This window comes from Lethenteron reissneri, chromosome 16, assembly GCF_015708825.2.
Source record: "Lethenteron reissneri isolate LAM-NWPU_2019-01 chromosome 16, ASM1570882v1, whole genome shotgun sequence".
Lineage (NCBI taxonomy): Eukaryota > Metazoa > Chordata > Hyperoartia > Petromyzontiformes > Petromyzontidae > Lethenteron > Lethenteron reissneri.
This window is the reverse complement of record NC_083794.1, coordinates 4,261,006-4,276,325: the sequence shown is the minus strand read 5'-3', so window position 1 is coordinate 4,276,325 and position 15,320 is coordinate 4,261,006. Positions and strand designations below refer to the sequence as shown.

At 43.8% G+C, this 15,320-nt stretch overlaps 1 protein-coding gene across 1 annotated transcript in view; it reads right to left on the bottom strand.

The window, feature by feature from the left end:
* LOC133343101 (protein furry homolog-like) overlaps nucleotides 1–15,320 on the bottom strand; it is a 160,297-nt gene that overhangs the window by 70,931 nt on the left and 74,046 nt on the right. Inside the window, exon 2 of the mRNA XM_061552605.1 lies at nucleotides 5,611–5,912. Coding sequence (XP_061408589.1) covers nucleotides 5,611–5,912 — 302 coding nt within the window. The remainder of the gene's footprint in view (nucleotides 1–5,610; nucleotides 5,913–15,320) is intronic.

Below are 15,320 nucleotides of genomic sequence, written 5' to 3'. Positions count from 1 at the left end.
ATGTATGTGTGTGTATGTGTTTCTGTGTGTGTATGTATGTGTGTTATGTGTCTGTCTGTGTGTCTGCATGTATGTGTGTGTGTATTGTGTATGTGTTCGTGTGTGTTTGTGTGTTTACGCTCGCATTACACAAATGTGTAATGCGGGTCTAAGGCGTTCCTTACACAGCATTGCCGCTTTATTATTTCAGTCGTTTACTGCCGTACGCACCCTGAAAGTCGCGTGTGTCTGCAGCAAGCGCGTGTATGTGTACCTATGGACGCGCGCGCGTGTGTTGTGTAGGGGGAACGGTAGTGTAGTGCTTAGCGTGCTGCCTGTGTCTGTGTGTGTGTGTCTGTGTGTGTGTCTGTGTGTGTGCGTGTGTGGTGTGTGAGGAGCGGTGGGTGTAGTGCTTAACGCTACGCTGCGCTACCAACACGGCAAACCCAGTTCGATTCCCGCTCACGGCCACCACCGGTGACGATTATTTTAACCTCCCCTAGGTCGACTCTGCCTCAAACGAGTAACTGCTGTAGCGTATTAACATCGCCACTGGGGAGACAAAGGCGGCCGGCCGTGGTAGATACAAGTCCCGGGCGAAGCCGGGTAGTACAGCTAGTACTCCATACAGAACAGGTTCAATGTGGACACCTGCAGCCACTAGAGGCACTACATTTTCCACAACAGCAGCACATAAAAGCCATTCTTTCAGGAAATTGTGACCCTCTATGATGACAATTCATTACATCGTGTCAGGGACGAATCATTGTTATGCTAAATGTTTGATATTTGCCCTTGCCTTCCCTCGTAATAAATCCCCCACAATCCACCATTATACTCCTGTTTCTAACCTTCAGGTACAATCTGGCTGAGCGGCTCTGTGGTCAATGCACTTCACTACCAATTACAAGGTTGATAAATGATAGGGTAACTCAGCCCATCATCTCTCGATGTCGAGAACATAACTGTGGGAAATCAACAGCGTTTGGTCCGAAGGAGTAATCCACGTCATAGGAATGTGGAATTCTCACTGCTGTAGCCATTAGGGCTACCAATAAAGATTAAGATACTCTCATCAGTGTATAATACATTATCGCAAATCTGCACCGGTGGGCAATGATAATTACACAGTGCAAAAATACTAACATGGGTGTGGGCGGTTACTTGGTCAGAGTGGATATGGCACGGTCAGATACGTGACGCCCTTTCTGAATTACAGTTTACCGGGCCACAGTGTGAATATTTGTGATATGCGTTCCATGAAACCGCTCTGGGAAGATGCTACCTGCTGGAAATATCTACACCAATGCACAGAGATCGGCTTTGGTGAACAAATGTGTGCATTAGATCACATACCATGTAACAATTTGTGTTTTATAGATGTGTTTTCTAGAAGACACTGTACACCGTATATATACGCACACATCACGTAGTCACGGATGCATGGTTATGATGTGAGTGCTGTAATGCAAGGGAGACGGAGGGAATGAGTGGGAGGGATAGAGGAAAGGGCAGACTTACATAATTGCTCTGTGATTCATTCCACAGACACTGAGCAGGACATTATCTGGTACAATTTATCCATGAGCAACATATCTAAAGGGCAATCGCATGACATTTCCAGCTAATAATAATAATAACAACAATATGTCTATTTATTTATCTGGAAAAGCCTAGACTGAGTCTCGACTGTCTTTTTTGGCAAAGTATTTTTTGGGACGTTTGACCGATTCCATAATGCAGCATTCTGTGCCCTGGTGGACCGCTATCACAATGGTGGTGACGATGATGCTGATGGCAATGAAGATGACTGTATAGACACTTATAAAGCCATGGATATAACAGCCAGTTAGTTCACCCACAGCCATTTTGCATGCCGAGTTGTATTCCATGAGTCTCTTTTCCAAATTGAGGATAACGATGGTTATATCATGCCCGTGATGACAGTGATTAGAATGGGGAAAAAAAATCGACGAACGAAATCCATAGAGTGATGGGGCATAACAAAAAGCATGTGCGCTGGTCATCAGTATTCATCACCCACAATCAATCCACTGCTGGTTGAAGGCCTTCCCCCAAACCGTCGCCATCTCTCACAGTCCTGCGACGTAGCAATCTACCGAGCTTCTCCTCCATGACCCGGGTTTAACCCACCATCTCCTTGGTGTACAACATCCTTTCGGATGCATCCCTTTCATTAGCTGTCACTCCATCAGCATTTTTGACCATGGGCCATCATCCCTTCTAGCGACGCGTCCTACCCAAGCCAGGCTCACTGGTGCGAGAGCTGCACGTGTTGGTATCAGAGGTTTCCTGGACATCTGTGGAAAAAATGAGCTTCACAGGCTCATACGATTCCTCCAGCTTAAATCAAGATTCTGACTTTCAAATTCCCCCACATCCCGAAAATGTTTTTTGCGTGCATATAATGCTCAACTGCAGAAATAAAGGTACCATTTTAATTGCAGTTCGCTAATGATTCTGTACAAGTTTGTCCTCCACATCCATTAACTCTCACCTTGTCAAATGGATGAAATGTATTCGACGTGAAAGATGACCCTTCAACCACCAGTAATCATCATCTCATATGTGGGTTATACACCACACATTGTAAATGTGGTTTTTTTACGAACAACGTATTTTGGCACTAAATTGACGACAGAAGAAGCTGAGCTGTGCCCCGCCGTACTCTTGAAATGTTGAAATGTAGTGCAATTAGCGACAACACCGTAACACTATAGCCTCATGCGGGGACCAATGCAAACACGGGATGCTCCGTGTTATAAAGTATACAGATAAATGGAAAGAGAGTAGGTTTAGTGTAAAATAATCCTCCAACAAATGGGGTACATAAAATGGGTTGACATTTGGTTCTCCGTACAGCACTCAATGTTAAAATGTGTCTTTAATTACGGTGGACATTATTTACGTTGTGTTAATAATATATATATTTTTATCAGGTAAACACTGAAAAAAATAACTACGTTGATTCACCGGTGAAGTATGGTTTACCTTCTGATGCAACTGTCGATGCGGTCTAGCTCCGTCACATGGGTGTTGCAGGCAAGTGATGGACTGGGAGAAATAAAATCGGCCCCGGCATTTGTAAACACACCGGCCCAAATTCGGGATTATGGGAAATTATTTTTTTAATGAACAAAAAATCGGCTGTGCGACAAAATGTATACTCGTAGGTAGAATTGTGTTGTGACATATTAGCGTGATTCTGTAGTGCCATCTTATTGGCCCATTTGAGCTGGGTCTAAAATCAAATAGGCCGGTTAGGAAAAATCCTTGGGGCTGCCGAATATTGGACTTATTGCCTACTAAGAGCCTAAATAAGCAATGAAGCGTGCAAATTAGAGGTAGTAAAATAGTTTAATAAAAAAATGTATATTCAAATGTTTTACTCTGATCACATTTCCAGTTTCCCCACATAGACCAGCCCCAAAGGGCATTTGCCCTATGGACTGCTGACCTCTGGACAGTCTGGGCCTAGTTGCAGAGCAGTTGCGCCTCACAGTAAGACGCCCTCGGGGTCAATTCCCAACTCTGCTTCCTTTCTGTGTGCGGAGTTTGTGTTATGTCCTCCTGTCCTGCATGGGATTTTTCCTGAGTTCTCTGTTTTTTTTCAAAGCAAAACCATATAATAAATATATATGCCAAAGCATCCCAATGCTGAATTATGAAATGCAATTTAATTTGCATTACATACAGCAATATCACCCCCTACTAAGAAAACTTGATAGGACTCGCCTGAAAATGTCTTGAGGCTCAGTGAGGCTTTCCTAGGTAAACAAGCATCATGATAAAAAATATATATAAATTGGCTATGATGGCTTATTGTAATTAAACACCCACCAAGTTTGCGCACTCCACCCACTTTAATAAACCTGCAATGCATGTCACTCACATTACCACTTTTTAACGAGCTTATAGAGAAACCTTTCTTCGAGAAGGGATCTGTCTCACCATAGGACAACCACTGTTGAATTTCCACAAATCGTTACACAATTTATCACCCCCAGATGGATGAAAGATTAACTGGTTACCACTTGAAATGTCAACTTTAAGCCTTCTGTTACTTGTGCGATCTACCCACGACACCACCAGGCAGGATATAATGAAGATTGCAGCAATAACAACGTAGAATATCCACACACGCTGGGTCATGTCTTTACATGGTCATGGCGATACATTCGGTACGAGATATCAGCATGGAATGCGTTGGTGCCAACTGAGATAGCTGCGTTCCATTTGGACGTGCGCGATTAGCCTGGCGTGAGTGCACGATGCAAAGAATGTGATGACAAGAAAAAAAGAAGAAACTTGGCTGAGAAAGTAAATGACATCTAAGCCATTATAACGCCTTAACTCTGCCATGCGAATGAGAGCATTAACCGTACTACTACCACGACTAATAATATCGGCATGTGCTGCATTCATTCAAAAAATCACATCGCACCATGAAGGGCATGCACACGACATGCACGCGCGCACACACACAGTGAGCCCTATTGAAAAATGCAAGTGATTTTCTACTTTGCACGAGCAATGCCAGCTTGGTCTCAATTTGACGGTGCTTTGTGTTTTTGCAACAAGTTTTCTCATTCAAAATAACGTGAGACTCACAATGGGCCAATCGACGGTGAGTGTTATGTAAGGGAATTATGGATACGGTTAAGATTACAATTGTGTTCGCAGTTGGAGGATACATTGATGTCCTTTTTAGTTTGTGACATACATTAATAATAATGCATCATATAAATCAGGATAATTGGAGTGTTAGACGGTGTACTTATATTCGTTGGGTTCCTCAAACCAGCTTACAAATTTCCACAATCTTATGACAGGGGCCAGACTATCCATAGGATCATCTCTGTGGGCTTGTAGTTTAAATCTGTAATTCAGCACTTCTGAGGCAGGGTTAGTGGATGATTCAGAGATCACCATGTGCTGAAAGATTCCCAAACTACTGAGCTACACAGTGGCTAAAAGATGGCAGCAGGGAAGGCAGAATCCTGACACGTCTGTGGGTATTTAAGTTGATATTTTCTCCATATACATGCAAAACACTCCAAAAAAGAACCGGGTAAAGGCAAGATGCTAAATATACAGTTGGGGCATGGGTGTGGCTTACCGATATTCAGAGTGGCTTCACGATATTAGGAAACCACTGGAGCTATGCACCATACGTAGCCAACCGTGCTAATTGTAGGTCTGGGGGAAGGAGAACGAACTAAACACAAAAATAAGATCTATAGAAATGGGTTTTCATTCTAGATTATTTAAAAGTGCATAGCTCCAGTGGCTTCCGTAATATTGGAAGGCAGAGCACTCTAGATGGCCGCAGAAGTGCATTTGAAAGCGTGCGATGCGGTGACCGTCTTTGTTTGATGGCCAGCCAAAAACTGCTACGGGGATGACCGAGTTCGCACGATGGTTTGTGCTCCTTCACGTGATCAGCAAGATATTGTGGTTCACTTGTGGCAAGCACTTTGTGTGTAATTAATGAGACCTGCACAAAAAAAACTTGGCTAGCCAAAAGCTGTAGGGATTCCACAGGATGCGACGGGCAGTTCCGCGGGCAAGTTTGTGACTGACGCGTGGCGGCCCCCCCGCCCCACTCACCAGCGACTCGACAAGCACCGAGTGCAACTTGAGCTCGGCGTGCACCGTGAACTCGGCAATGAGGGAGCGCAGCACGAACTCGCCGGGCTTCACGTCCGGGTCCACATGCGGCGACGACGACATGGCCCCCGCCGAGGAGGTCGGTGCGGCCGCGGCTGTGACGGCCGCCCCCCCGGCGCCCCCCACCGGGCCTCCCCTGCGACTGCGGCCCAGGGGCTCGAGAGACGACGGGTGGCCGCTCGACGGAGGAGGAGGAGCAGCGGGAGAGCGGTTCAGGCCGTTGGCCGACGGTGGCGACGCTGCTGGGGTGGACAAAGGGTTGGGGGGGGGGGGAAGCGCATGAATATTAAATGCCGCGTAAATGATTAAGCGATTGCGTTGCCGGTAGCGTACGAGTACAAATGAGAAACGCACGACCGCTGTCATCATTAATAGACCATGTACAGTGCACTCAATTAGGTCAAACAAAGATTGAACATATTGCAGCCACTTTCTCAATCCACCAATTGATGGTCTCCCCCACCACACCATGTCACTTCACAGGGATTTGTTGGCCATACTTCACCATGCTGGTCGGTGTGTGTTGGTGAATGGGGGATGCGGAGGCACCGGTTCTGATATCACTGGCCGATGATGTTGGTCGTGGCTGACAATCGTAGTCAGTTCACCGAGGTTCTTAGCACAGCTCGCTCTCTAACATACCAGACAAAGATGTCATTCCTGACTTACAATACCCTGGAGTCTACAAACTGAGTTGCAGTTGTGGTGATTGCTACATTGGAGAAACGAAACGTCATATCTCTGATCGTGTCCGCGAGCACAAGTCAGATCTGAAAAACGGCAAAACTGATTCTTCCGCCATTGCCGATCATTGCTACAACGCTGTGGGCTCCCATGAAATTGTCTTTTCCGAGACTAAGGTGCTCTGCAAGCCTCTTTGCTACCATCAAAGGTTTGGACACGAGGCCATCCAAATATACAAACACAGACATAATTTCAACCGTGATGATGGGTACAAACTTAGTAATCATTGGAAAGATGTTATTAGCCATGCAAAAAAGATTTAACTACACATATTTGGAGCATTCCTGGCAGCGATTTCAGCCGCACCACCTCTACATAACAATAGGCTCAGTCAACCATTCTACACAACAAAGACTAATTTCCTGGCAGCGATTTAAGCCGCACCACCTCTACATAATAATAGGCTCAGTCAACCATTCTACACAACAAAGACTAATTTCCTGGCAGCGATTTAAGCCGCATCATCTCTACATAACAAAAAGGCTCAGTCCCTTTTACATGCACCTTTACATCATCCGCACCTAGTTTACACAACAAAGGCTCTTTCCTAACAGCGTGCTTCAGCCGCACCGAACCTCACAAAAAATAATATTCAGGGCCTACCTTGGCTCCTCCCACCCTCAACCAGTATATATAAAAATACGGTTTTCTTGGAATTTCTCTCACTTGATACAGCTATCGTGCTGTGACTGTTCCACCTGAAGACGGAAGCTTGTGTTGCCTCCGAAACGTCGTGTTTTTTATTTTTATTTTATTAATATTAATTCTTTCACCTACGTGACTTTACCGAAAAAACCTAAGAATATGAATCCTTGCAGTCACGAAAGCTTCAATTCTAGAATCAGACAACAACGCTCTGCAGAGATCGGAAGGACCATAGCCCACAACAATAACCTACTGAAATAAAGTCTGTTCTAAGCCAATGTTAAGCACAAAGGTGTTACACGTATATTAATTGTCAGCAAACAAGAAAGTTGACTAAAGAAAAGGCAAGTCACCAAAACGCCAGAATAAGTAGAATTTAGAGCAATTAATCTTAACTGCATATGGGGGCGCTGACACGGCACAGGGGTAGGCATATTTCGCCAATCGTTGCTGATGTTCGTAGTTCGAATCCAGCAGGTTTCCCTGGTGACTACTGCGGCGGTGTGTATCACCCATGAAATACTCGCCATCTGGGTCACAGCGAACGTTAAAAATCCACTGACGTCGTTACAAAACGAGTTGGCCAATATGTGAGCATTGGTTCAAATTTGGCAAATTTGAAGATTACCCACAAATCACTTAATTGGGATTACACAGAGAAGCAATCAACACCCCCGACTGGCAGCCTAATGCCCGCTAGTTAGTTTGTGCTCACCGGGGCATTACTTAAACGTAAATTGATTCTTATTGTCAATGTTACATCCGAGCCTTTTAGAGACAGTATATAAAAGATTGTACAGCCGGAGGCTCACATGCAGGGATATTTTTAAATCTTCTGTTGTCCCATCAATTGTACTTTCAGCCAGACGGCTGCATTATAATGTGACAGGAAGTTAACACAAAGGTCGAGCCTTGAAAGTAGATTTTTTTTAAGTGACTTGCAATGGCCAACTCATTAAATTGTACGGGGAAAATTGGCACCGCCCCTCCCCATTGCTCCGAGTGAAATTCTTAACAATATATTTTAATATATATGCACGCTTGCCCTGCGTCTACGCTTTATTTCAATCAATGCCTGGCTCCACAAATCCCCAGCAGACATTCACACAACAGTGTTTTGTGGATAAGCTCTTCTACGAAGACAAAAACGTATTTCTTTCTGAACCGCAGAGCTCACTACACGTGTGATGTATATATGGATGTTTGTGTACAGTGTGTAAATGTGCATGCTCGTGGGGAGCGGTGGTGGAGCGGTTAGTGTGCCGCGCTATGAACCCGGTGACCTGAGGTCGTTTTCCTCGCTCACGGCCAACACCAAGTACGATTATCTGAATAGGTCCTGGGCCTCCCCTAGGTCGACTCAGCCTCCAATGAGTACCTGGTGCGGTGCGTAAACATCGCCACTGGGGAGACAAAGGCGGTGGGGCATGGTGCTGGCCACCCATCCTCTTCGTGTACCGTGCCGGCCTTCATAGGTGCTACTTGCTAACAGCACTTGCCCTAAACAGTCTGCTAAAGGCTATATGGGGGATCTTTGTCTATGTACGGTGTGTATATGGTGCAGTGGCTTGCAGTGGTACAGTGGCTACAGCTTGAAACAAGTACCTGGTGAGATGTGCTGTGGTTGCTGGCTTTGTCTCTGGACTTTGGAAATTAAGCTCTATTATGCTTGAGCCAATAAAGTTCAGCGGTTAGCACGAAGGTGATGCGCTCCCAGACAACCACGTTTCATAAACAGGGGCAAGTGGTATCTGAACCTCACCTAAATTTCACAATCAAAATAGCCATTGTCGTTGACAGAATTAATGGATTAAAAAAACTCCTTAACATTCAACACAACCATACCAGCTGAATGAGCAATAACATAGGGTGAATCAAGCAATCACTGTACCCATTTAGTGACGCATTTCAGATATATCCTGTAACGTAGGGCTCATATTTTTAAGCTATGGTTGGGACAGAACTTATTGGTTTTAAGGTCACATCTGACAGGAGCGATGGTGTAATATATCCTCCTGCCCATAGCTTCGGTTTAACGCAAAACAAATGAAGCACTGTAACTTGTCACACACTCACACTCCAGGCAAGGCGTACTTAACTTTAAAATGTCTCTCGCGCGCACGCAAATAATCTAAGCATTAGAGTATTTTTCCCCTTACACTTCAAATTTCTTCTAAACTAAAAACGTAGCTTCTTATTTTACCAGGTAAGGCCCACTGAGCTAAAGAGATATTTTTTCAGAAACAAACTGGCTACAAATTATATCTCTACAAAGTGGCTTGTTCTGTGGAAATTTACAGCAGCCAAATATACTTTCAAACCATTATTGTATATTATCAAATGTGCCCAATCACAACCGGTAAAAAAACTGCTAAATATCCCATGAGAATTGGCAATGCAATACTGGCATGACTTTCTCAGCAAATTGAGTCAATGCATTTCCCATGAGTTCAAATAATTATTGAATTGCGTGAGATTCAAAAAGTAGTGTTTTGAAAAATGAGCTCAAGTACAAAAGGTCCCCGTTGGAAACTTTTCCATAAAATTTTCTTTTTACCTCAGCACCGTGTATTGTGAATGTCACTCATTGAAATTCGCTTTTGATTTTCTACATCCTTGTTTTAACACCGAATAAAGGACAAAAACCATCCCATCTACCCAAGTTCTCTTCAAACAATTCAATAGCAATCAACAGAAATACCACAACTACAACACCGTGGATGCCACTACACTCGGCCTTCACCACAACACGCTCTGCATCATCTTTAAATTGCATTTCTCGGGCCTATGCAACTTCAGTTTCCCACAAGCTGTATGTACAGCAACATAAGAACAGGCTGTTGTTCCCCCTTAATGAACGGCTCTCACCACAACAGCGTTGGTGCAGGGTATTTGTGTTGTTCCCCAGGGGAACCCATTAATTTCGGCTGACGAGTGGTGTTCCGCCATTGCTGAACAGGACGCGAACGTGGACGCTTTTCTTAATTTGATCAAATCGCTCAGAATGCACAAGATCCCATCAGGCTTGGGAAGAATCAGATTCAGAATCTTTATATATCCTGGAGAAGAAAGCCGATGACCTCTGTCCAGTAGGGGCGGGTCAGAAAGTTAGAAACAAAAATCAATACAAAAAATCTAAAGGGTGCAAAGTATAGGAAAGATAAGCAAATCACTAAAAATAAATACGTAAAATAGATCAAATATATAAGTTCAAATTTCAAAAGTAAACCAATTCCAAAGCTTGTGCAAGGCAGCAAAACAACAGCAAGAACAGCCCCAGACCACAGCAAGAGACAACACATAGTCTCTCTACAATAAAATAACGTTGTCATAAGCAGGGTGCAGCGTGGATATTGCTTGGATGGGTGTGACCACAAATAACAACAGAACAAGTGTGGCAGGTGATGTGGGCAGTGCAACCAAAAAACTAATCCCTATTGTTCTGCACCCCCCCCCCCCCCCAAACTTCACAAGCCCGCATTGACCAGTACGATGAAGTGTGGTCAAATAACGGCCATGACATTGTGCGGCACAAGGAAGCCCTTTACCCGGCAGCTGGTAGATTGACAATCTGGCCGTACGTGTACATGCGAACATCACTTTGGACTTCATAGCAGATGCCGTGCTGATATTTAGAGAACTTTTAAACAAAGATTTTTTTTCTCACATTCATCGTGAACACTGCCTTATAACAGAAATATATAGGTGATAGGCTGACATTGGGGGCATTGTTCCTTCCACAAAGTTTCACTTTCCTATCACTCTAACCAATAGGCAATTATTCTGACACGCTCCGACTGGACATTTGTAAAAAGGAGATTTATAACTCATCAGATTCCTCCAGTATACATAAATAAACCGATTCTGATATATGAATCTGTAATCAGGCACTGTTAATGATGAATGTGATCAGTTTATATATATGGCAAGGAGGGGTTAACACCTTAGCTTTGACTTTTCATCCAAGTACACATCGTGCCATCCAGCTGCGTTTAAACTTAGAATTAAGTAGCGTCAGCATGACATAAATCTGAATTGCAGTGCACTTTAAAACAATTTCCAAGGCATCACTGTCACCACGGCAATAGGACATGTATGAAAGGCGACTTGTGAAAAGCGGGAAGCCACGAATGGATGACAAAAGATGAACGACATCAGTCATGAATGGCGGCTCAGAAGGAACAGCAGCTGCAGGAGACGACGCAGGAGAAGACAGAGCACTTATATTAAATTGCAGCTGCAGCAGAGCAGATTGTGATATCGGATTTACTGTCACGGGGTGAAAAAATGTCTTTCTCAGAACACCTTGCGTCAGCGGTGTATAAAGTCGTGGTCAGTGAATGGCCCTTGAAGATGACAACGAAGAACTACTTCTGAAGTCATGACGAGCGGCCACGCCAATAGAACACTGGACAGCTCCCGGTCACGTGGATTGCCGCATTTCAATGACCAATTCTGCTATTAAAGTTTAAACCTCAGAGCGACCCTAGGTCACATGAAGTGAAAATGTACGTGTAATATGTACTATTTTTAGATTATATATTCTTGGTTCTTTCGGTAAAGTCACCTGATGAAGACCACTTGTGTTGCGATCGAAACGTTTTTGCTTCTATTTTGAATTTATTTTTATTTAATTACATTTTTATTTTCTATCTATGTGACTTTACTGAAAGATCCAATGATATGAATTCCTGCAGTCACGAAAGTTTTAAGTCAAAATTTATTTTTAGATTGTTTTTTTTTCTCTCATCATGCAGCTTTGTAACGAGACCGAGATCACCTACTCACTTTACTTGAGAGCCAAGTTTATTCAGTGGGGTGTAACCGGATTTGGACCCAGGATCCCAAGCAGAGTTGACTCATTTCTCTAACATAGGCATTATGAGCCTTATGAATCACCTCGAACCTCATGTTTGCACTTAAACTGCATTTCCCACGTGCACTGTAATTCCCTGCTCCAAACAACACGCGGATGACATTGACGCATCGGCAATCTACGTCACATGGGCATGCAAATGCCAGGAATTTCTCGATCCATACGTTTTTTTCCCTCTTCTTGGTTCTTTCGGTAAAGTCACGTAGAAGGGAAATAATAAAATAATAAAAATACAACATCATAAAATTCTCACCACGTTTCGTCCACAACACAAGCAGCCATCCCCAGGTGAAGAAACAGAGCTGTTGGAGAGACAGCCCTCCAATGAACACTGCTAAGCTTGGAGGCGTATTTAAGCTGGGTGGGAGGAGAAGAGCGCCTTGACAAAGGAGAAATGATATCTGATTTCTCCATACGTTATTTCGAAAATCATTACATTTGGCGAAATACATTATTTTAAAGATTGAATGCATTGTTTTCCTAGTGCAATACGTCACGCCAAAATGTTTGTTGTGGCGAGAGCAATGTGACACGAGAAGAATATTTCAAAGTTCAAATCCTAGTCAGCGAGGGGGGGGGGGGTAACTCGGCTTAACGACACATTTATACTTACGGGATCTAACCCAAAATAACCTTTATTATGAAGTGGTCATTCTGTAAACGCTCTGGTCCCTCACTTTTATAAGAACGTGGAACGTTATGGTCCTCATAACCCATTTGCGACTCGAGACTGCGCGACCTTCGACCACCACGTACAGAGGTCTTCATCTACTGCTGGATGAAAGGCTTCCTCATGCTGCATCAGCCACTGGGGGGGGGGGTTATTTGACCAAACTTTTCACAAGCTTGTCAGTAGTAGTACACGTTTGTGAAGAGGGTCGCCCCGGTGTCGATTTAAGGGATTTGCCGATTGTTAATATTGGCTAAGAGACAAGCGTGGATGAGAAATCAGATATCATTCATCACCAGCATTAGTCGCGATTAGGGTGGAACTCTGCTTGCTGGGCTCATAGCACAGTTCGCGAACCAGTGCACCATCACTCCCATATCATCATCACGATCCATGGGCAGGTAAGCCCGTAGGTGTCCACTGCACATTTCGTAATTTCTTTCCACTTTCCTCTGTCTCGTGCCAATATGTTCAAGTACTTGAGTACTTCCGTATACAAAGACAAAAAGTTTTTTTTTTCTTTATTAACACGAGAGCCATTCGTAGTCACGGTGTCTGACAGAACATTGCCAATGAGCTGTGGGTGGAAGTCATCTCTCCATAGGGTAAACAAAACCACTGCTTATGAATACCACAGCAACGCATTCAGTTTCTACACAAGAAAGTGCTTGCAAAAAAAAAAAGATTTTACGAAAGGCTCAAGGGAAGCATATTAAAAAAAGCGTGGCATCATTGTATAATAGTATGCTCATGGCATTTATGCTGCACGTCTCATGAAATGATTGCATTTTACCATGGCATTGGCCGAGTGTTAATTAATGAATCACACGTGTGGGAAATAGGTTTCCACGTCAGATGAAAGCCCTCATTATAATAATGCAAACACATTAATGCAGCAGGAATACGTTACTGCAATGCAAGGTAACGGTGTACAATGTGGAGGTATGTGTGTGTGTATATATAAGCTTAGTGGTCAATGTGTTCACCACATAGCTATTTGAGGGCTAAAGTTGCCCAGTAATACTGCAAGGCATTACCAAAAAACAACACCCATGTCTTAAGTTTTACGGTGAAACATTATAGCGGGTAAATTTCGATTTAAAGCTTTCGTGACTGCAGGGATTCATATTCTTGGTTCTTTCAGTAAAGTCACGTAGAAGGGAAAAAATAACCAAGAATATCATAGCGGCTGTTTGTATGCATTTGTGGTGGAATCACTTAAATCTTACATTTTGTTACTCGCTATTTACACTGAAGACTACTAACAATTGTCTGTGGTAGTGGTGCTTTTGGCTCCATGAGCCACTGGTGTTAGAATTCTCGTCTGATCAATATGGCTCTCTGAGATTAATTTTGACATTAACACTAAACACTCAAAATCCTCACAAGTCTCTTCTCGGTACACATTTCCCATGTCTCTCAAGTATAGCGTGTCATGATGGATTGTCATCTGAAGAAAAAATATAAATTTATTACACAAACTGAATTAATAAATTAGTGTATAATAAATTGTTCAAAACTGTTAACAACCTTAAAAAACATCAACGTTGTGCCGTCATCCACCACAAGGCTTACATTGGTGACATAAAGAAAATGCAGCTCCCATATTTAAAAAAGGGCATGAGAAACGTCATATAAATCTTGAATAAAATGGCAATAGAGCATCCTAATCTTACGTGGTCCATGATAATTACCATGTTGAACAATCAGCAGACAGCAACTGCGCTGATTGGCCCCATCAGTGACTGTGGAGGGCACCTTGCCTCTAACTAAATGCGACCCAGCAGCATTTGTCACAGGCCACATCCTACCGATGAGACTCGCAGAAGGAACATTGGCTGATGGACTTAAACGTTCACGTTTTTCTTTGCCATTAAAAAGTTTCCTTGCCTGTGTATATTAAGAAAGCGTATTATTTTGTTCCAGGCAATCGCATAACCATTTTATATCATTCACCCAGCTTGTCACTCGAATATACTTGCAGCGAAAGTATACAAATACCGGCAATATATTAAACTTAGCATTTATGACATGTGGTGATTTTGTTTGTAGAGTTAAGAAGACTGGGCAGCTTTCTACATAGCACTTAGCAGTGAAGTCAATTCCACCCGTGAGTCCACGTGCGTGCGTACGTACGTGCTCTGACATTCAATGGAGAGAACACAGATTAAAAGAAGCGCGTCAGCTATGCCGATACGCTATCGCCACATCCCGAGCTAGCGCAGATGGCAGGTGGACCTGGCTCCAGATTTTAACAGCTGTCAGATGGAAACAGCATGCGCGGCGGCCTCATCCAAGGTTGCTCAAGGTCAGCTTCCGCTTTCCTTGCTGTGCTCGCGCGGTTAAACCAGGGCTGCCCGTACAATTAAGCCAAGGTATGCGTCGCACATCGTGCTCGTGCCGCAGTGTCATCTCATTTTCAAGGGGCAAGACAGCCTTGCGTGTTGTTTTCATTCGGAGCCGTATGAAGGGGACGAAACAGAGTGGGACAGCGTGGTGCATGTGCCGGCTCAAATCGGCAATGAGGCGGTGCCCATCTCTCTGCTGGGAGCCCCAAAACACTTTTTCACGAATCAAGACTCTCTCTCATTAGGGGGGGGGGGCAGAATTCTCATTGCACAACCATCATTGACTGACAATTGTTTTTAATTTTAACCACCTCAGAAGAATTGTGAGCTGAGCTGACCCCCCCCCCCCCATAACAGGATGAGAATA